The sequence below is a fragment of the Eleutherodactylus coqui genome, chromosome 3, assembly GCF_035609145.1.
Source record: "Eleutherodactylus coqui strain aEleCoq1 chromosome 3, aEleCoq1.hap1, whole genome shotgun sequence".
In the NCBI taxonomy this organism is placed as follows: Eukaryota; Metazoa; Chordata; class Amphibia; order Anura; family Eleutherodactylidae; genus Eleutherodactylus; species Eleutherodactylus coqui.
The window spans coordinates 203,234,437-203,256,635 of record NC_089839.1 but is presented as its reverse complement, the minus strand read 5'-3'; the positions used below and the strand labels follow the sequence as shown (position 1 = coordinate 203,256,635).

At 46.5% G+C, this 22,199-nt stretch overlaps 1 protein-coding gene across 1 annotated transcript; it reads right to left on the bottom strand.

Annotated features, from left to right (window-relative positions):
* Positions 1-2,833: 2,833 nt before the first annotated feature.
* Positions 2,834-22,129, bottom strand: GGA1 (golgi associated, gamma adaptin ear containing, ARF binding protein 1). The gene is made up of 17 exons (XM_066596818.1): positions 22,023-22,129; positions 20,786-20,870; positions 20,457-20,532; positions 17,773-17,871; positions 15,601-15,724; positions 15,401-15,501; positions 12,813-12,893; positions 12,591-12,728; positions 12,430-12,511; positions 12,119-12,226; positions 9,283-9,417; positions 8,996-9,057; positions 8,233-8,363; positions 6,794-6,972; positions 4,955-5,124; positions 4,758-4,868; positions 2,834-3,289 (listed from the first exon to the last, which is right to left on the bottom strand). Exons 1-17 carry the CDS (start codon positions 22,051-22,053, stop codon positions 3,179-3,181), a joined length of 1,824 nt encoding a protein of 607 aa, XP_066452915.1. The 5' UTR covers positions 22,054-22,129; the 3' UTR covers positions 2,834-3,178.
* Between the last annotated feature and the right edge of the window lie 70 nt (positions 22,130-22,199).

Below are 22,199 nucleotides of genomic sequence, written 5' to 3'. Positions count from 1 at the left end.
TAGGTGCATACTAGCTGTGAATGCAAGTTGCACCGGAGAGGCTTGGACGCAACTCCCACCAGACAGCATATGGAGACAAGTCCATGTATTGTCAATACGCTGCCTCTGCGTGAATCAGACATGCCTCTTTCCCATCCATGAGACATGCCATGAGTTTTTTTTTCTCACATGGATCTTTGGTGCATGTGAACAAACAACAATATGCATGTCCTCATAGGCTATAATGGCACTGTGTACTGTCCGTGGATTAGCACTGACATCACACAACCAAAAATACGCGAGTGTGCATGGGGCCTTAAGATGGTGCATGATAAATGTTTGGGCAGGAGGCTGCACCGCATGCAAGTAACCGCAATATACAGACCTCCAGACGATCAGGTGAGGAGGCAGTGATGGAAAAATGTATTTTCACTAGAATGGCCCTTTAAATGTAGATGAGGAGGAGAAGCGAATGTGGTATATTAGCCATAGTGCAGGGATTATGGAGAAGTGAGGCCTCCCGATGCTGCAGCATAAGCCACCGCTTGTCTGAGACACTTCTGCTTTTAGAAGCAAGCAATGAAAATGTATTAAAAGTACATAAGATAATGGGGCTGCAGCCGGCGATCCCAATGACTTCCCTATTCTACATATAAGAGCCGCTGCCTGAAAGTAGCACAGAGGCAAGTGGTCAATAAATCGTAGTCATGCACACAGCAGTTCTGCAGCCTGTGTATGCAGTTTGAGAGCTCGGCTGGGGTTCACTAGTCCTAGACATCCACCTACTGGGACAATTGTGGTTGCAGAAGACGGAGCTTGTTCATACCGAGACTGACCCTGCAGCACGAGGTCAGGCCAGGAGGGCAAGTGTTGGGTTAAGCATCGGCCCCCGGTAAAGGTACAAAATGCTGCAGGTCTGTGCGCACAGACAACTCTTACTACATAGCATCCGGCGGACAGGAACATATAGTGGATATGGAGCGTGCACGACCTCAATCTTTATTCACGTGCAAGCAGCTTCAACTCAGAGAAGGGAACTGAACTGCTTGTGACTCAGTAGAAGAAGGGAAGTGGTCAGCACAATGTAGCAGCACCCAGAAGCCACAAGACTCATTTCATAAGCCCACACCGGGCAGGCGCCTGAACACAGGATGCTGCAGACAGTTACAGCGCTCAGGAAATGTGTAGGTGAAATCGCAATTAAAAAGGGAACCTCCACTTGCATCTGAACAGTCAAAATATGCGAGCCCCTCGGCATTACGGCCAGCTAAGACTCACATGCAGTACCGCAGGCAAAGCTCACTTCAGAGAGGGCCAAGAAGAGTGTCCACTATGTTAAGGTGACTGTGAACACCATGTTAGGCTGAGGACACACGGGGCAGCTGAATGCGTGCCGTCACACAGTGCCCACTGGCACAATTTTGCTGGCCCATGCGATCCCAGCTGAAGGTTCTTGGCCGATGTCTTCCAACTCTTTTCCATCAAGGCTTCGGGTATTGCGTCTCATAGTGGTCCGTGTCCCGAGCTACACATTGCTCAGCACAGACAAGAGGTGTTGCTCCATGCTGGTGAAGGGGCATTAGATAGAAAAAGTGCCAGTAGATCCCACAAGATAACACTCCTTACAATACTGAGGTCACTTGCATTATTTGAGATTGCTAAGGCACAGGACGAGGGACCTACCAAGACTTAAATATGCTTCCTATTCCTGAAATTCCTTTAAGGCTGAGAGGCAGGTACACAGCACTGGCCCATCCTTTAAGGGACTGTCCCACTTCTAGCTGTTTTGCTGCAAAAAGGAGACAGCTCCGTACATTGCGCAGTGTGCCAGGTTGGTACTGCAAGCCAAGTACCCTTCATTTCATTCGGATTTGGCCTGCAGTACCAGCCCAGAGCTGCCTGCTTTCTGCAGAAAAACAACTAGAAGTGGGACAACCCCTTTAACCCATTTACCGCCACCATCTGTAATAAATACAGTATAAAAATGTACCTCAGTGCATATATACAGTACCAGAGCCAAGTTCATAACATATAAGCAGCCCCCAGAACCAAGATCATAACATATGTACGGCACTAGAACCTACCAAAGCAGAAGGCTTTGATACGGCGACACAGCTCTATATCTCATAGTATGGTCCTGATAATGCAGTCAGCATACAGCAATCACTAGCTCTATAGCTAAAGTAAGTACAGTGCAGTTACCTCCAGTGATCACAAGTGATGTCATCTCTGATTGGAGTAATTCTCTTTCCCTTTTCTTCTCTACGAGTCCAGACCTCCATGAAGACTTTTTTTCCCAGCCATGAAACTCATGTCTGCATACTCTCTCCATCCTGCCACTACCCACAATTCCCCTCTTAGTGTCTCCCTATAGTAAGTGCCCCCGAAACAAAACTAGTACCCCTTTTTACCCCATTAAGTGACACTGCCCCCACACAATACCTCCAATAATGCCCACAAGACAATGTGTTTTGTTAGTGCCCACTTTATGGCCCCACAAAGCAATATTACCCCTGTATGCCACCACAAAGTAACACAGCCCCCATTAGCCCTCTGCGACTCCTCCCCCACTCTAATACAAACTATTCCAGACACTGCAGCCTCATTACAGAGTGGTCGATGTAGAGCCCGCTCCTCCCTCTCTCTGCATGTACTGTACTAAAACAGGAGAGGGGAAGAGGAGGGATCTACCCAGACCAGATGCAATGAGGCTGCAGTGACTGGCCTTATAAGATGGGGGTGATTTGGCCAGCCATGGGTCCCAAGAAGCCTCAGGCAGCCGCCCAATCTGCCCCTAATCGCGCCTAGAGAATAAAAGAAGGAGACAGACTTTTCATCTGAGGATTCCACAAAATCATAGAAATCAAAGTATATTAGACGTAGACAATATAACATATAGTGTGATGGTGAGAAGATGGTGACAGCTGAGCTCATATACTATAAGCTGAAGAACAGCTGAGACTTACCCCATAACAAGAAGGACCCCTCCAGAACAGATAAGAGGCAAAAGAAAAATGAAAGGAGGGGGTAAAGACTGAGATCTCACAATGTCCCTGGGGTCAGTGTAACAGCAGGAAGGGGACACTAAAGAGCAGCCAAACAAGTCAGAGAAAGATTGATGGGTAGTGCAGTTCATGTCCGGTCTCCAGCTATCAAGTGCCGGAACATTTTTCCCGTTCATTTCCTTCCAGACTTCACCTTACAGATTCCCCCACTTCTCCACAGGAGGAAAGTCTTCCACATCTCCCATTTCATCAAAGCTTTGCTCTCCTTGTGTATAGGTGAGTTTGTATCGTAAGCGAACCTTTTCCTGTGTGGGAAGAAGGCAACAACTTGTTACAGTTGCAATCAAAATTATTCGACTTTCCTACTGAAAATTAGGTTTATCTATCAAATTTACAAACTTTCAGCAATTTGCAAAAAAAAACAAAGAAGAACAATTTAAATAGCCCAACAGAACTAATATAACAAGTGGTTTCTCCAAATTCACCACAAGATACCACTTTTAATGACTACTGTAGTCTGTGAATTACCCCCTGAAAAGAATCCCTCTTAAGAGCACACATTTGCAAATCAAACGCTGTCTCAAGTACACCTGGTACAAGTAATGAAGCCCTAGATTAGTTATATCAGGTGTGCTTGATATAAAACACATCAAATACCTGGACAGACGAAGGCTTTGTTGACTGACATTTGATTGCATATTGGAAACTTGGCGAAGTTAAGCAGCAGTCCAGAGAGTTAAGAGAAGAGATCATTGCCTTGTACAAACAAGGAAAAGGATACAAAAAGATAGCAAAGGTGTTGAATGTTCCTAGAGATACAGCTGGATGTGGCAGAAAGAGGAAGCCAACACCGGCTGCCACCAGATTCCTGAGGATGAAGGGGGTCAAAAACCCTCAAGATTTGGTGGCAGCGGGCAATGAGATTTCCGTTAGCACACTAAGGGGCATACTAAGTGCTGAAGGTCTTCATGCCTGAACTCCAAGCCACTAAACCTCTACTGACCCAAAAGCACAATAGTTGTCTCCAATATGCTCAAAACCATATAAATAACCACAGGAGTTTTGGGATTCTGTTCTGTGGAGCGATGAGACAAAACTGGAATTTTTGGGGTCTATGAGGAGGAAGAATGAAGCGTACGCTAAAAATAACCCCCTGCCTTCATGAAGCATGGAGGTGGCTCGGTGATGCTCTGCGGCTGCTCTGCTTCCTCTGGATACATGCAGGTTGAGGAGGACAAGATGGGTTCAATCACATAATCAAGAAATCCTAGGAGAAAACATCATGTCTTCTCTGAGGAAGCTGAAGCTTGGGTATCATTGGACCTTCAAGCAGAACTCAGGCAATGAAGGCTCGGATCAGAAATCTTTGATGGCCACTCTAGAATCTTCCCAGTCACCTGACTCAAACCCAATTAAAAAACCTTTGGTGGGATGTGAAGAAGGCGGCTGCAGTATGTAAACCCAAAAGTATTAGTGTCCTGGAGGCCATTGTCCATGAAGAACGGGGCAAGATTCCTCAGGCTGCCAGAAGCTGCCGTCTGGTGATAGATCACGTCTGCAGGAGGTCACAACAGCAAAAAAGGCTCCACTAAGTACTAAAGACACTTGTCATAAGGATGGAAGAATTCTGAGACTGCATGAGTCAGTAAAAGTGCTATTTTGTGGTGAATTTGGAGAAAGTGTTATATTAGTCTTGTTGCGCTTTTTAAATTGTTCTGGTTTGTGTCTGTAAATGGCGTTTGCCGCTGTTATCAGGACAGCGCAGTATTGTACCTGTGCGGGATTGGCCAGCAGCAGCACCTGAGTGACTGCAGATGGAGGCAGAATTGGGTTGAATGCCGGAAGTTCGGTGCCAGACGCTGGCTGCAACTTTACCCTCATGGTCTATGAGAGGAGAGAAGATCTGTTAGCGATGACACAAGTGTTGTGTGCGGGCACAGTCATTTATGAAATCCCCCAAACCATCTAACCTTAGGAACAGCAGCCTGAAAACTAATTCCAGTGACGGGAAGTGGAGCTGTACTAAGCATGGAGATCACAACCACCAGGATATCCGGTCTCCCTGCAGGAGCGCCCTGAGCAAAGTGGAAGAGCACACGAAAACTGCGCTGGTCGTACACAGTGACGGGAAGGATGCTACCTGCAGACAAAACAAGCAAAAGAGGCAATAAGAGCGCAATGAGACTGGTTAAAGGCTAAAATATGGGAATACAAAAAAAAAACAGAGACCAGCAAGTAACAAGGTTAAAGGCTTTCTCTCATCACAGCCAGCCATTTAACCCCTTCCTGCTGAAGCCTGTTTTTTCCCTTTCATTATTTTCTTTCCCATTTTTCAAAATTTTAACTTTTTTTAATTTTCTGGTCACATCGCTACATGAGGGTTTGTTTTTTTGCCGGTCAGTGTAATTATGGAAATACCAAATTTCTATAGTTTTTATGTAGTACTGCTTAAAAAAAAGAAAGCAACTTTAAAAAACAAAATTTGCTTTCTGTTGTCAACGTCTGACCCATAAACTTTTTTTCCCGTCAATGCAGCCGTGTGAGGGCTCGTATTTTTGCAAGATGACCTGTAGTTTTTATTAATACCATTTTGGGACACATATATCATTTTAATCCATTTTTTTCTGGATCACTTAGCCGCCTGGCTCCCCCACTTCCTATCCTGCAAAATTCAAACCCTCATCTTAGGCGACTTTAACATCCCCACCAATGACCCCATCTCCCCCTCAGCTTCAATCGCTTAGCTAATTCCCCTCTCCCGCTCTTGGACCATAACCTCCTTTCCTCCTCTGTCAAGCTCCCTAGCATCTCCCCAGACCCTTCCACCTACCATACATACAAGAACCTTCAGGCCGTTCACACCCAATACTTTGCTGAGTCCCTACAGTCCCCATCTCTCTCCTCTCCTGCCCCAGCCTGGCTGCCGCACATTACAACACCACTCTTAAACATGCCCTGAATGCAGGGACGCCCCCCGTGACTCAAGCCGTCAGTTCCAATGTCTATGTGTATAGAATCCCTCACTCTCCACCTCGCCATACCGTGCAAATCTCCAGCCCCTTTACCTTCTGTATCACCCCATTAGCTGTAGTATGTATGCTCTTTGGAGCAGGACCCTCACCTCTACTGTTTCCATCAATTGATTACTACATGTAACCGTGGTTTTGTTTCTGTTCCCCGTGCTTTGTAAGCGCTGCAGAATATGTTGGCGCTATATAAATAAAGATTATTGCATTATACTATATTCCAACAGGCATTCTATTAAGACAGACGACATCTTAATAGGCAAACATTCATGGTAGCCCTGGGACCTTCCGAAGGCCTCAAGCTGGCATGATACCCAAATGGTCAGAACTGACAGAGGTATTAAAATTTTTGACAGCCATGACCGGAGTTATCCCTGACTGCAGTTGTTGTGGGCAGGCATTGGCTGTCAAAGACCTCCGACACCCGCCGTGTATGGAGCAAGCTTGGCATCTGACATTTACAGTGCACATTGGGAAGGAATGAAAAGCTGCCATACTGTTCCATGGACCCAGCAATGGAAACCCCCAGCAAGCAGCTAATTGTGTAAGGTAAAGCCACGGCTGCTGCAGGGAGAATATAATATTACATAGCAACCATTGAAATGAACAGCCTGAATCCACTAAAGCATAAATTGCTGCTCCTTAGAGGCCTTCCCCTCTAACAAGCTGCCTTGGGGGGTCCTGAGTGGGAAACCCTTTGCGAGGATGTCCATATACTTTAAAGGGTACAAAATGGGTGAATCAAGTGATGATGCCCCTTCTCTACCGCTTACTATTCCGTACTCGGTTTGATAGACTCCAGAGGCACAGTGACAGCAGTGAGGGAAATCTCAGTTTTCCCAGGAGACGGATGACCTGGAGTAGTGAATGGCAGATCTCCCAGTACAGGCGGCTGTAGTGGTGCAGACGGTGGAGCTTTGCTCTGCAGGTCTCGGAGTGTAGGCTTGTGCTGGGTCTTCTCCCTGAAATCAAACACGTAATATAATAGGCCAACAGTCCTGAACAATTATTATCCGAACCGAAGCAAAAAGCATGAAGTGCCTCCACTCTTCCTGATATGGTGGAATCAGAGGCTACCTGGTAGAAAACTAGCTGGAAGGTGTGCAGGTCATACTGGAAGATACTGGTAATGTAGAGGTGGAGGAAGATACAACAAAACACTTTCCAAGAAGTTTTTGGTAAAGGTTTTACATGTTGTGTGGTTAGAGGGGTTTTCCACGCAATTATTGATGACTTTTCATAAGGATAGGACATCCACAGTTGATCGGCTGAGCTCCGGCAGCTTTAGACACCAGCTAAATCGGGTGCCTGCTGTCAGTGCCGCAATATATAGAAGGTCAAAGCAGAAAAAAGTCAGCTTCGACCTGTGTAGTGGCCGGTGTCTCATAAAAATCAATGACAGTTGCACCTGCAATTACGAGTGCCAGCCACTACACAGGAGTCGGCGCAATGACAGCAGGTGCACAATCAGCTGGGGTCCAGGGCGACAGACCCCCGACGATCAACTACTGATATCCTATCCTGAAGATGGCTGATCAACAGTATTTGCATGGAAAACCTTAAATGAATAACATTGCATTGTGTGTTGTCCGACAGTGCAGTCACTTGCCTCCTCTCCCTATGAGTGCACCATGCTGCAGAGGAGTTTACTCAGCTACATTTATAAGTCTCACATGAGAAACTTTAGGATTATTGGGAAACCCCTTGCTGTCCTATGCCATACATGTAAGTCATAAAAGAATAGGCGTTCCCAGGAAATGCCATACATGTACATCATATGAATGGTGTGGGCTCAAGAGCTGAGCTGGCACCAACTGCAGTGGAAGCCAGCTGTAGCTGACAGCCGGGGTTCCACTGCAATGGAGGGGATTGCAGAGAAATACTATCCCTACCAATAACCCCTTACATGCCACGATCAATGTTGATTGCAGCATATACGACGTTGACAAAATAAGGCAGTTGGACTTCAACACGCTTAATCCTTTTACTCTCAGGGAGATCAGCTGCAGATAGAGGGGTCTAGAGAGGAGCCAAGTGCGCATGCGTATGGGGTTAGGATGAAGGGTTGGAAGAGATAGCCGTTGGCTCAACAGAAATTCAGCAGTCAACTATTTAATGTGTATGGCCAAGCTTTACAGATGGATTCTGTTGAAAACCATGGCCAACATGTGATCCTCCCCATTAATCAGTTGTGGTGACTATGAATCACTCTCACTTCTTACCATGGCATATGTATTGCACTGGGTGGCAGGGATTGCTGCAGCAGGGTCTTTCCAAGTAGGTCTAGGTCCTCTAAAGCTCTGTTAGACTGTGCCTTCTCAGTAGGGGCAGCTTCATTGTCTGGCTCTGAAGACTGAAAAAGATCCAAATGGTTATTTGTGACTAGTGAAGGTGTTTGTTGAAGACTGGAGACTAGAGATGAGCGAGCGTACTCGCTAAGGAAACTACTCGAGCGAGTAGTGCCTTATGCGAGTACCTGCCCGCTCGTCTCAAAAGATTCGCGTGTCGGTGGGGGAGAGCGGGGAGGAGGGGGGGGGGGGGGTGGAAGGGGGTGGAGATCTCTCTCTCACTCTCTTCCCCCCCACTCCCCCCTGCTCACTGCCGCAACTCACCGCTCTCCCCGCGGCACCCGAATCTTTTGAGATGAGCGGGCAGGTACTCGCATAAGGCACTACTCGCTTGAGTAGTTTGCCTTAGCGAGTACGCTCGCTCATCTCTACTGGAGACCCCTAGAAAGCGATGATCACAGGAAAAGACTACACAGTGACCATCTATGCGTCACATCTTGTTCCGCCCAGCAGGCAGGGCTAGGAAAAGATAAAGTCCAACCTAATATAAGAAGAGAAACCAATTGGCAGCCTCCGTGTCCTGATTACACCACGGGAAACCACCCTGACCTTCAGCAGATACACGCAGGGTGATAAGAAGCTGCGCCGGTGCCAAGAACAATTATCCTCATGTGTAAACATGCCGGCTCATCTTTACCTGAAAGCTATTCCACGACGATGAATCCAGAGTTGGAGCCGAGGGAACGGGGTCATTTAATCCTAGGATTAGACAATACAGAATGATGAGCAGCACAAACAGTTGTATTTCCAGCATAAAACCACCTCACTAAGGTCTGGACAGAACTTTCTCTGCAGGTTTATGGCCACGCCAAGACGTCTCATCCCTCTACTTCACAAACACTTAGAAAGGACCCAGCGCTGCAGGAGAACAGGGCTACCATTGAGCAACCGGACTTTTACATTACGTTTCCAGCAGCTTCTTACCTAAGGACATGAGCTCATCATCAAGAAGAGATGTGGATGAGGACAACTGCGTCAGGTTACAGGGCTGAGATGGAACAGGAGGGTATGATGGGGTCATGTCTAATCCTGACAGATCCAGCAGGGCAGAACTGCTAGCTGAGGAAATAACAAGACAGATTACACCAAGACCCTCAGCCCTTAAACCCATCAGACACTTTTCAAGTTTTTATTTTTTCATCCCCACAGTATCAGAACATTTTTATTTTTCTTCCAAAATAGTCATATGAGGGCTAGTTTTTTTTTTATTATTGTGCCATTTAATGTACAGAAAAACATAACTATTATTAAGTTGTGAAATGGTAAAAAAAAAAAAATGAAAATACACTATTTTTAAACTTTTTTTTGAGGGGGGGTTGGTTGGTGGCATTATTGGTACGGTAAAAACATCTTAACTTAAATCTATGGGTCAGTACTATTACGATACGATGTTAATACGGTTGTGTGAAAAAAAATTAGTCCATCATTAAGCTGATAAATCACTAGTTTTGGTAAAAGTGATATTTCTACATAGCAAGTAGTTTACTTGTAAGTGTAGTAGAGTACAGCAGACCCAACAATTAGGACGTGTATGTCCCTCATTCTGAGTAATTGCATCATTGATCGGGGAGTGTTCAAAATAATAGGAGTGAGGAGCTAAACTGGTGAAGTCATTAATTCTGGGGAATAACAGGTGGTAATTGTGGCCCTTCTGTAAAATAAGAGGGTGGCAAATGTTGCACATGGCCATAGCGCATTTCCTTCTGAAATACTAGTGATAATGGGTCATTCCAGACAAGTTATGAGGAACGAGCTTTGATTAAAAAGTTGATTGGAGAAGGAAAAAAGTTTGAGAAGTGCAGCAAATTATAGGCTGCTCAGCTAAAGTGATCTCAAATGCCTTGAAGTGACAACCCAAACCTGAAAGACGTCGAAGGAGGCGGAAAAGTACTGTTCAAATGGATCGAAGAATAGCCGAAATTTAAAAGACTCAGCCAATGATCACCTCCAGAAAGACCATAGATGATCTGAACTTTCCAGAGAGTATAGCTACAATCAGAAGACAATTAAGTGAAGCCAAGTTACCAGCAAGAACTCCCTGCAAAGTCCCTTTATTGAAAAAGACATGTCCTGAATAGGTTAAAATTCCAAAGCAACACACTGACTGGCCCAAAGAGAAATGGAGAAACATTTTGTGGACTGAGCAAAAAAAGTTCTTGTTTTGGGGTCTAGTTGCTGCAGACAGTATGTCAGACGACCCCCAAGCACTGCATTGGAGCCACAATGGAATGTGAAGACAGTAAAGCATGTTTCTCTGTTTTTCTTACCATGGTGTTGAACCTATTTATCGCATACAAGGGATCATGGATCAGTTTGAATATACTGAAATACTTTAGGGGATCACATTATAGACTCATAGGATGGTAGAGTTGGAAGGACCTCCAGGGTCATCGGGTCCAACCCCCTGCTCAGTGCAGGATCACTAAATCATCGCAGACAGATATTTGTCCAGCCTTTATCTGAACACTTCCATTGAAGAAGAACTCATGTTGCCCTAAGCCAAAGTAGAAAAGCCCTTGAAATGAGTGTTCCAGCACGACAAGGACCCAAAACATACCAGTAAACCAACAACATCTTGGTTACAAACAAACAGGATTGAGGTAATGAAGTGGCCAACCCAATCCCCGGACCTTAATCCCATAGAGAATTTGTGGGGTGACCTCATAAAAAAAAACCCATTTATGGAGGCAAAAATCAAAAAGTGCAGAACTGTGGAATGTAGTTCAGAGGGACCAGAAGTTAGGAGATTCCATGCAACACAGATGTCAAGCGGTTCTCAGAGACAATGGCGAGGCCACTAAATACTAGTTCAGTAATTCCAAGTAAAGTAAAATCTTAAACATTTTTTCAGTTTATAGATTTTCAAGTTTTTATACAATAAATGCTGTACTGATAGTTTTTTTTCTTTACTTTCTGTAAAGGATGAACACACACTGGTTACATTCTATTCTGGCTTTGTTTTGTAGTTGCATGTGTAGTATCTCCAGTGCGTGGAAATAGACGTTATTATAATATTTTGGCGCTTTGCTTTTCCAATCTCACTGCTCGGTTTTGAACACAGCTTTATACTTTATATTTTACTACTTTAAAACCCTAAAACAAAAACAAATTGTATATTCAGAGCCCCAGAACTTTATTTTTCCATCAATGGAAAATACTTAACTAGTCTGCAAAACCAATTATGTTTGGGGGGGGGGGGGGTTGTTTGTTTTATAGGAAAATAAGAGAAGGGTTTTGTTATTTTATCTTGGTTAAAAATTCACATTTTTTTTAGTGCCCATAGGGGACTTGACCTTGCAATTGTTTGATCGCTTCTACAATATATTGCAATCCTTCAGTATTGCAGTATATTGTACTTTTAACAAACACATATTTAGCTCTGTCCCAGATAAGGCTTAGTATGGTGAAATACATAGTAGCCTTGGGCTACCATAGCAAGCATCCGCACCCTACGATCGCCTCACAGAAGGCAGATGGTAAGTCGGACGGGGACACTCCCTCTCCAGCTAACAACTTACATGCGGCAGTCAGGATAGCATGTGAGCTGTCAGCCATGATTGGAGCGAGCTAGCTCTGATCATTGCTCTTTGCAATGGATATCAGCTGTCTTAAAGAGCCAGCACCCACCGGCTATGCCGCGGCTCAGCTCCTGAATCGGCTTCATACCCAACCGGCAACTGTATGATGTACACATGAATCACAGAGTGGGAAATGATTAATGCTAGAGAGAAGCATATAAGGCACAGACGTTTGGCCTCACCTGGCATGCTACCAGAAGCGGATTCGCCATTGACGACTTCTCCTTTCACCAGCTGTCGGTACGTGTTGATGACTTGTGTTAAACTATCATTGGCCTGGAGGATTTCCGCTGGAAAATATATCATTGACACAAAATATGGTCACTTATTGCAATCCCCTAAAGACTGATCTAAAGAGCAGAACTAATCGAAGAGCACAAAAAGGTCACAAAAACACCACCGACTCCCAAAACACTTGCTTTGATAAATTCCCTTCTAAGCACAAATAAGTCCGAAAGGTTTCTAATCTTTGACAAGATGCTTCCTTCCTTACCTAAAGCCTCATCGTTGTCTTCTGTATCACTGGCCAAGCGGAAAAGCGTCGGCCTCATCTTCTCACAGCTCTGGTACAGCTCCTGCCACCCAAGAGACACACTTCACTGATACAAGAATCCCTTCTCGCTGGCTGACCTGCGCCCACAACAATGCACTGACCTTCATTAAGTCGTCGCCGCCCTCAGAACACTGCCCCGTCCTGAAAGCGCTCAACATCTCGTTCAGGAGTTTCACATTGTTATTCACCTCCTCTATAGCGTTTACTCTTTTGGAAATTTTCTCCATGCGCTTTTGGTCCTGATAATAAAACAAGAGCTCAGACCTAGAAGAAGCTGAATGCGGTACCCGGCATGAAGACTACAAGTGCCAGAATCCGCTCACCTCCTGCACCATTTCTTTGATAAGTTTATTTGCAGCTCGTAAGTCTTCCGGGTGCGTGCTCTTCAACAGACGGGCCAACATCTGAAGACAAAGAGAAAGAAGAAAGTATAAAAAGCAGTACAGAATAGTGAGGGGAAGCAGACAATGGCGGCTCCTCCTGAGCTCAATATACCAAAAGAAGAACAGAGTTTAGGTGGGATCTCTGTCCCCCAATAAACAACAAAGAAATGATTCCCCACTGAAGGACACACCTAAAAGAGCGGAACATGGACAACCATGGAAGAGGTCTCCTCGCAAAGACAAGATTGGAGGGCACCATGACCGGTGCCAGGGTCATCTCACTTGTGCTATGTATTGCAGAGGAAAATGAACAGATGTGCAAATATGGATCCTGAGCACCAAGACTTCCTTTAAGACTTAACTAAGCCCCAGGGAGCTCTTGGAACCCGCATCACACAGTAAAAGATCAACCATGAAAATAAAAAACTCTTCCACAAGGTTTTCTTCACCGACATGACTATGTCTCTTCCTCTAAATATCTCTCTGGATTGCTGGTCCTCCCAGATATAACCAGTGATGTAGAGATCTACGGAAGACGTTCACAGAAACTGATCAGAAGGTGTGACCTGATCCCACCGATTCCTCCAAATGTGGTGCATTTAATACTGGCACTGTGGTGTACTTCATGGGGCAAGAAGGGACAAGTACATCATTGTAGAGAAGGGGTGCCCGAAAAATCATCTACACATACGGCATATGGATTACGCGGGCTCAGGTCTTCGGCCTGTGCCATCTGCAACAGAAGCAGGTGGTAGCTGCCAGTCAGGGTGTCGCTGCAATGGTGAAAATCACAGAGCAGACCAATCTCCGCTATTAACCCTTTACATGCTGCAATCAATGTTGATCACTCCCTCTGTGACATTAGCCCAATTGCGTAAGGCCAATGGGCTGCTACAGCAACTGGACTCAGTTAATAGACTCCAGGTCTGCCATAGCTTCCAATGTGAAAGGATTTAGTGTATTATCTGAGCGAATATAAGATTAAAAGGTCCATGTCATCTACAGGGATATTAAAGTATATTTAAAAAAAAAATCCTATGTGTTCATTTTGCCTCCCCCCCAAAAAAATTAAAAAAAAAAAAAAAAACACAATGAAAGTGATCAAAAAAGCCATATGTGTCCCAAAATGGTATCAATATAAGCAGTTTGTCATGCAAAAAATAATCCCTCACACAGCTCTCTTCATGAAAAAAAACGCAATTATGGACCATTGAATGTAGGGATACCCAAAACTTTTTTTTCCAAAAAAAAAGGATTTTTATTGTGCACAAGTGGAAAATACTAAAAAATTAAATATAGTTTTGGTATTATTGTAATCGGACCAAACGGCAGAAATAAATTATGAACACCGTAAAAAAAACTGAATAAAAGTTATACAAATACATTATATGTACTCTAAAATGATTACCAATAAAAACGACATCTCATGACAAAAAAAAATTATGGTTTTTGAAAAAAAAAAATAAAAAATCTGTACATTAAGTGGTTACAAAGGAACCTGTCACTTCACATCTGCATATCTGACTGTAACTTCGAAGAACCTATAGCGATGGGAGAAGGTGCACACAGAGCGAGCTGAAAGGTCACACCACGTGTGCACAGCAACTTCCCGGAGACACTGTGCTGGAACGAACAAGGTGTCTGAACTTCCACGATCTCTGACCTTTGAGTCCCATAGCGTAGTTTATGGAGCTCAAAGGTCATGACAGATTTCCTTTAAGAAACCCTCATAGGACTCTGGGGCATGTTTAATCTGGACATCCAGTAAACAGGAATCGCCAGGGTCACACAATATATAAGGGCTATTTTAGACGACCGTATATCGGCTTAGTTTTCACGCCGAGCTGATATACGGTGTCCTTGTCTGCAGGGGGGGGGGGGGGGGGAGAAGGATGGAAGAGCCAGGAGCAGGAACTGAGCTCCCGCCCCCTCTCCACTATTTGCAATAGGAGGGGGCGAGGCAGGGGCGGAGCTAAGCTCCCACCCCCTCCTATTGCAAATAGTGGAGAGGGGGCAGGAGCTCAGTTCCTGCTCCTGGCTCTTCCATCCTCCTCCCCCTTCAGACAAGGACACCGTATATCGGATCGGCGTGAAAACTGAGCCGATATACGGTCGTCTAAATAAGCCCTAAGGCTGAGATTTCTTATTCCCATGTGCAAATTTTGGGGTTTCTCTGTGCACAACTGCTGCATATTACTTGGCTTTAGATGCCAAAGTGTTGTGTGCCTCCGACAATCAGCACTCTGCAGATACAGGCTTCTATTAGATGGGTGTGCTGAATCAATCTATGACAGCTGATGGCGGCAACTGCTCTGCTGCAACGAGGACTCTGCGCTCAAGACTGGGAGCACAGGGAGCACGAGGCTCTATTTTAGCTGCTTTCAGTGTTACCTATGTAATGTGCAAAGGCCACAAATGGTATCGAGCTAGCCCATAGCATCAGCAAGTACACCAGTATACTAGAACTACATCAAAAGGGGTAAGGTTCTCTAGGAAAATAGTGGCGGAAGTGAAAAGTAAAAAACTACCTTGGATTTCTCATCATCATCAAATATAGCATTTTTTGGCCGAGGTGGGGGAGGGGGCATCATGGCTTCGGCTGGCAGTTTTGGATCTTCCTTTACAATCCCTATAAAAGTGTTGGAAATAATGAGAGGAACGATATACTTATATTTTCTCTTAATCAGATTATTACTTTACCCTTCGCTCCAGCAGCCACGATACCCACCCTGCTTCTTCAACATCTGATAGGCCTCTGTTATTTTCACTTCGCTGGGAAGTCCGAGCGTCCAGCTGTACAGAAGCTCCAAAATCTTTAACTTCACTTTCTCTGGAGAGCGAGTGCCGAGGTACTAAACGATAAGGAGAGGATAAATTACATGAAGTGTCCCGCTGCAGCAGATACAACAAACCTACTAGTATAAACCAGGGCCAACTGCTAGAGACAATCAGGAGGTGACGGGCAGAAGTGTTACAGGCTGTGGACACGACTGACCAATTGGTGTGAGGAAACTACTGAGCTGCATGAAATCTGTTTGATCGACCAGAAAGTTTTGCTGCACATAATGGTCTGTCAGTCCCCATGAAGACTGCAGACATAACATGTAAAGGGTTAAATCCACTGTGGGTAACAGAAGAAATTATTCTGCCGAGAAACAGTAACAAAGATTTCCTGTAGCAATATATCTCTATGTAAAGGATCGGCCGTCCAAATCCTATCCCCATACCTGTGTAAGTGCGCTCAGCCATACGCAATATGCATAATACACGGTGCCCAGCGCGGCCGGCCTACCCTCCCACGCACGGTGCCCAGCGCGGCCGGCCTACCCTCCCACGCACAGTGCCCAGCGCGGCCGGCCTACCCTCCCACGCACGGTGCCCAGCGCGGCCGGCCTGCCCTCCCACGCACGGTGCCCAGCGCGGCCGGCCTGCCCTCCCACGCACGGTGCCCAGCGCGGCCGGCCTGCCCTCCCACGCACGGTGCCCAGCGCGGCCGGCCTACCCTCCCACGCACGGTGCCCAGCGCGGCCGGCCTACCCTCCCACGCACGGTGCCCAGCGCGGCCGGCCTACCCTCCCACGCACGGTGCCCAGCGCGGCCGGCCTACCCTCCCACGCACGGTGCCCAGCGCGGCCGGCCTACCCTCCCACGCACGGTGCCCAGCGCGGCCGGCCTACCCTCCCACGCACGGTGCCCAGCGCGGCCGGCCTACCCTCCCACGCACGGTGCCCAGCGCGGCCGGCCTACCCTCCCACGCACGGTGCCCAGCGCGGCCGGCCTACCCTCCCACGCACGGTGCCCAGCCCGGCCGGCCTACCCTCCCACGCACGGTGCTCAGCGCGGCCGGCCTACCCTCCCACGCACGGTACCCAGCATGGCCGGCCTACCCTCTGATACACTGTACCCAATGTAGCTGGACTGGGATTAAGAACTCTGCATACCCATGTCAATGATGATAGCTGTGACTGCTGCGGCCTTTGTGGGCTGATATGTAACAGGTAACATACACAGTATACAAAAACTACAGAGAACTTACTGAAATTTTGTGGTAAGAAACTTTAATTTATAGGGCACACATATACATTTTTTCAGCTTTCTCTGTGGAGTGGCTCAGTTCCCAAAAACTATTCAAAAAATGTCTTCCAATTTTACTTTAAAGTGAACCTGTCATCCAGTTTTTACAATGTAATCCACGATAAACCTTTAACAGTGCTGCTAATGAGATTTCCTCATCACTAATCAGTTTTGCAGTACATGTCCGGTACTTTTACAATCTGCTTTTGAAGTTTCCTCATGCTGTACTAAAATGAGTTAGAGTAAGATTTCTCCCTCAGCGCTGCGCCAGCACACCCCTATTTTTGATCGGCATGCATACAGATGTCTCTTCTTCACCACAATCCCGTGCAGGCGCCATAGCAAACCCCACCCGTGCCCCGCAGCTCTCCCTTACTTGCTGAGACTTCAGTGGGGTACTGCGCATGCGCCTTGAGGATCATTACTTCCACAGTCATGTGACCTCAGACACAGTGGGAGTCACAATCCTTAAGGCGAATGCGCAGTACCCCGCTGGAGTTACAGCTAGTAGAGGAGAACGGTGGTGTGCTGGCGTGGGTGGGTTTACAGCAAAGAGAAATCAGTATGCATGCCAGTCAAGAACAGAGGCGCTGAGGGGAAAATCTGACTCTCTTCAACTCATTTTAATATAGCATGGGGAAACTTCAAAAGCAGATTATAAAGGTACCGGACATGTACTGCGAAACTGATTAGCGATAAGCAAAGCTCTCAGCGCACGAGCCATTCCAGATGCCCACAAGTTATAGTAGGTCAGGGGATTTTCATGAAGAGAAGTCCCGTTTAAACAACGATTCATTTTCTGATGACCCTTTACCTTCAGGCTTACCTTTGGGGAAACTACTTTTATCAGCTCATTAAGGAATCGGAACTTGCCGACTTCACTGTGGAATCTTTTGCCGCAATTCTTCATACAAGCTTCCAGGACCTGAAAGAGACAAAACGTCATCACTAGAGATGAGCGAGCGTACTCGGAAAAGCACTACTCGCTCGAGTAATTTGCTTTATCCGAGTATCGCAGTGCTCGTCCCTGAAGATTCGGGTGCCGCTGCGGCTGACAGGTGAGTCGCAGCGGGGAGCAGGGGAGAGCGGGCGGGAGAGAGGGAGAGAAAGATCTCCCCTCCGTTCCTCCCCGCTCTCCCCTGCAGCTCCCGCTCTGTGTCGGCACCCGAATCTTTAGACCCGAGCACAGCGATACTCGGATAAAGCAAATTACTCGAGCGAGTAGTGCTTTTCCGAGTACGCTCGCTCATCTCTAGTCATCACATAAGTATGCAGAAAGCACAAAGAGTCTAATGGAGAATGACAAGGAGAACAAACATCTGCAGGGCTTGTGCGGTTTATTTAGCACATAGAGCAGTCTGTTCATATACAGGATGTATTCATCAAACCTCCCACGTTCCAGTCTATGTGATAAAATGATGGATTGTAATCAGCGCTGGATGAAAGGGAAAGAATTCTTGGCCTCATTTATCAATCCTAATAGTAAAATATCTTTGTTACCCATATCAACCAATCACAGCGCAGCTTTCATTTTAAGAAAGGCGTAGCTGCGCTGTGATTGGTTGCTATGGGCAATGAAGACACTTTTACTGCTAGATAGCCTTTTCAGAAATGAGGACTTTTGTCTCATGTTGAAGTTCTCGCTCACTATGCAGCGTGATGGTAACAAGATGCAGGGTGTCGACTCCGCAACAGATCGCACAAACAGTGGTGTGGTATGCCGAAACAAAATCAATCATTTCAGTGCAAGGAAATTACCGACGGCTGTACAGAGGAGATGGACATGGTGGAAAAACAAGGAACAGTCTCAGAAGTTTCTCACAGTGCTCTAACAGTCTGGCGGAGCTCATCGAAGGGTTTCCAATGAGAAAAAGGGGTTTCAGAGAAGTCTGGGGAAATCCATTTGCCAAGGATCAAGACAATCCAACATACCGCCATGACAGTATATTGGGTGACGCGGCTTCATATGTATCCTATAAAGTGCAACTGTCAAACAATTGCAGCCAGACGACAAGCCGCTTAGACAGGCATTTACTACCAAAATCGTATTCTTGTTTTCAGACGAGGCCGCATCTCTCATATCAGCATAATGTGCAGATATGGGGAAGCGAACATCACCCCGTCTACAGGAACCTATCTGGGATAGCGCAAGATTGAATATTTGGTGCCATGAAGGATAGGATTATCCGACCATTTATTTCCGATGAGCGTACTGCAACTCTTCCTATGTACCTCCACAAGTTGGAACACTTCTATATCCCCCCAAGTAGCTGATCTGCACCCCAACATCATCTTCCAGCAAGTGCGGCTCCCACACATACGGGTGTTCGGAGTTCCCTCAATAACAACTTTCCAGATCGCTGGATTGGACCCAGCGGACCAGATCTTACTCCGGACTGGGATCTTCCTCTGGGGTTACGTGAAGGACCGTGTATTCACGACGACAGCGAATGATCTCCCAGATTTGTGCGCTCACATCCATCATACAACCACTACTGTAAAAGCGGACAGGTTGGAGAGAACAATGGAGAGAAAAGTGGAGCACAGACCGGATATTGTTCCTGCTACCAATAGGGGGCTCATGGACAGCTTTATTAGGGTGCACCAAAAAAGTTGTTCTTCCATTTCCTGTAGTTTCACTTTCCCTCCATTCAGACTTTCTGCTCTGCAGACTGATAATCCGTGGGCGGTTTGGATGGAACAGCCTGTATGGTGAAGGACCTGCATGTCCGGCCGCTCCTGCTCCACAGAGTAGGATGGGAAGCCCAGCACTACGGAGGCATCGCTGCTGTCATGTGGGCGATCTTCTCCAGCGTACAAGTGCCTTCCCTCCTGTACTAATCCAAGGAAGCACAACCTCCCTGGAGTTTGACTGATGCCAACAGACGAGGTGATGGGACAGTTGTCTATTAATCCCTTCTAGTAACTGCGCTATTTTGTGCGTTTTTTTCAAAGTCAGATGAAAGAGCCATAACATTTTTTTTTTTTGTAAATAAGCTGTATGAGGGCTTATTTTTTGCAGGACAAGTTGTGTTTTTTAATGGCACCACTTTGGGGTGCATACTTGGGAGGAGCATGTGACAGCAGCCTATTAGATTCTGCCAGAGCCGGGTCTAATAGGCTGAGTGACAAGGTAGACACGGAGCCTTTGTCAGGCTTCTGGTTGCCATAGGAAACCCATCAGCACTTCGCAACCGCATTGTCGGGAGCCCCCTCCCTGCCACCCACTTAAATGCCACAATCGCTGTTAATTGCAGCATGGAAGGGGTTAAACCGCTAGGAACAGAGATTTCTTTGCTCCCGCTCGTTAGAGCAGGAGCCCTACGGTCAGTAGACAGCCGAGCACCCAACGATGGCGGGGGTTTAACAACCAGGACCAAGTCCCGTTGATTTCCAGTGCTTGGTCACAAATGGCTTAAGTCAGCGGCAACTTCTTGTCTTCACCTCCAGCTGTTCTACCACTAAGAGGAAGCGGAAGCCGCCGGAGGGCAGGCATATGTGGTGATTTACCGTCAGCGCTTGCATCGATTCCCATTCTTGAGGAGACTGGATCTTATGAGCCAAAAGCCGTGTTGCAAGCTGAGGCCTGTCAGGAACAAGAAGACCCAAATTATTTCTCAGAAGCAGCAAACAGAAGACCCGGCCGCCCCCCTCCTAACACAGATCCTGGCCCTAAGAGTAGTGGGAGAAGCCACCCGTACACAACGACTGTGGGCCACCACCCAGACATGACAGCACCACCGTGGAAAGCCACCCGCACACGGCCGGTCTGCTGTGATCTATTAGGGACCACGTTAATATCCAGCACAACTGATAGATCATGATATATTGATATTAACCCTTCCAGATCTTGATTAAGCTGATCACAAAAGGCTTGAACATCTTCCCAGTCCTGCTCCTTGTTCAGGGGGTTCGTCGCCCGGTCTGTAGGAAGACAAAGTGGGAGAAATCACTTCCATGTAGACCAGTACTGTGATAATAGGACACGTCACCTCCTGTCACTGTACTGTGGTATTGTCACACAGACCTGCTTTACCTCATCTGTCACTGTATTGTGATATCATGACACAGACCTGTCATCTCTGCTGTCACTCTATTGTCATATTGTGACATAGACCTATTGCCTCCTGTCACTGTACTATGACACAGACCTGTTACCTCTCATAACTGTACTGTGATATAGACCAGTCACCTTCCCCATCACTGTACTTTGATATTGTGACATTAGCCCATCACTTCCCTTATAACTGTACTGTGATATCATGACACAGACCCATAACTTCACTGTGATATTGTGACATAAACCCATCCCCTCCCTTGTAACTGTACTGTAATATTGTGACACAGACCAGTCACCTCACCTGTTGCTATAGTGTGATATCATGACACAGACCCATCACTGTACTGTGATATTGTGACATAAACCCATCATCCCTCCAGAGACTGTACTGCAATATTGTGACATAGACCAGTCACCTCCCCTGCCACTGTACTGTGATATCATGACACAGACCCATCACTGTACTGTGACATAAATCCATCACCCCTCTTGAGACTGTACTGTAATATTGTGACATAGCCTAGTCACCTCCCCTGTCACTGTACTGTGATATAGACCAGTTTCCTCCACTGTGATATTGTAACATAAACCCGTCACCCCTCCTGAGACTGTACTGCAATAGTGTGACATAGACCAATCACCTCCCGTATCACTGTACTGTAATATTGTGATAGAGACCCATTATCTCCTGTGGCTGAACTGTGATATTACGACATAAACCCATCACCTCCCAAGACTATACTGCACTATTGTGACATAGACCTGTCACTTCTGTCACTGTTCTGGCATACAGACCAGTTATCTCCTGGTCACTATACTGTGATATCGTGACATAGAGCCATCAGTTCCTCTGTGACACTACAGTATATGTACGATGATATCACGACATGTGTAGTTCAGTGATGTCATAACGGATATGATGACGTTCTTATGACGAAATAACTCTGCAAAGTTACTAAGAACACAGGGGGCGCCATGTTCCGGCCCTGCGTCTGGACCCCGCGGCCCGCACTCACTGATCCGGGATTCCAGACTCTCCTCTTCCATCCTCAGGTAGGACGAGACCGCTCGGTACTTCCGCCTATCACCGCACACTTCCGCCAGGAGTAAGAGTCAAGTCACGTAACTTCCGCCAGGAGTAAGTCTAACTTTACGTCACTTCCGCCCGCACTTCTCTTTCTTTGGTTTCGTAC

What these genes read in the sequence shown, in the direction of transcription:
- GGA1 (XM_066596818.1), bottom strand. Translation starts at nt 22,053, where the DNA reads ATGGAAGAGGAGAGTCTGGAATCCCGGATCA. An exon ending in GCGGCGACGACTTAATGAAG is followed by an intron (nt 12,512 to 12,590) that starts GTCAGTGCATTG and finishes CTTGGGTGGCAG; the next exon opens with GAGCTGTACCAGAGCTGTGA. An exon ending in TGCTGGCCAATCCCGCACAG is followed by an intron (nt 3,290 to 4,757) that starts GTACAATACTGC and finishes CTTCCCACACAG; the next exon opens with GAAAAGGTTCGCTTACGATA.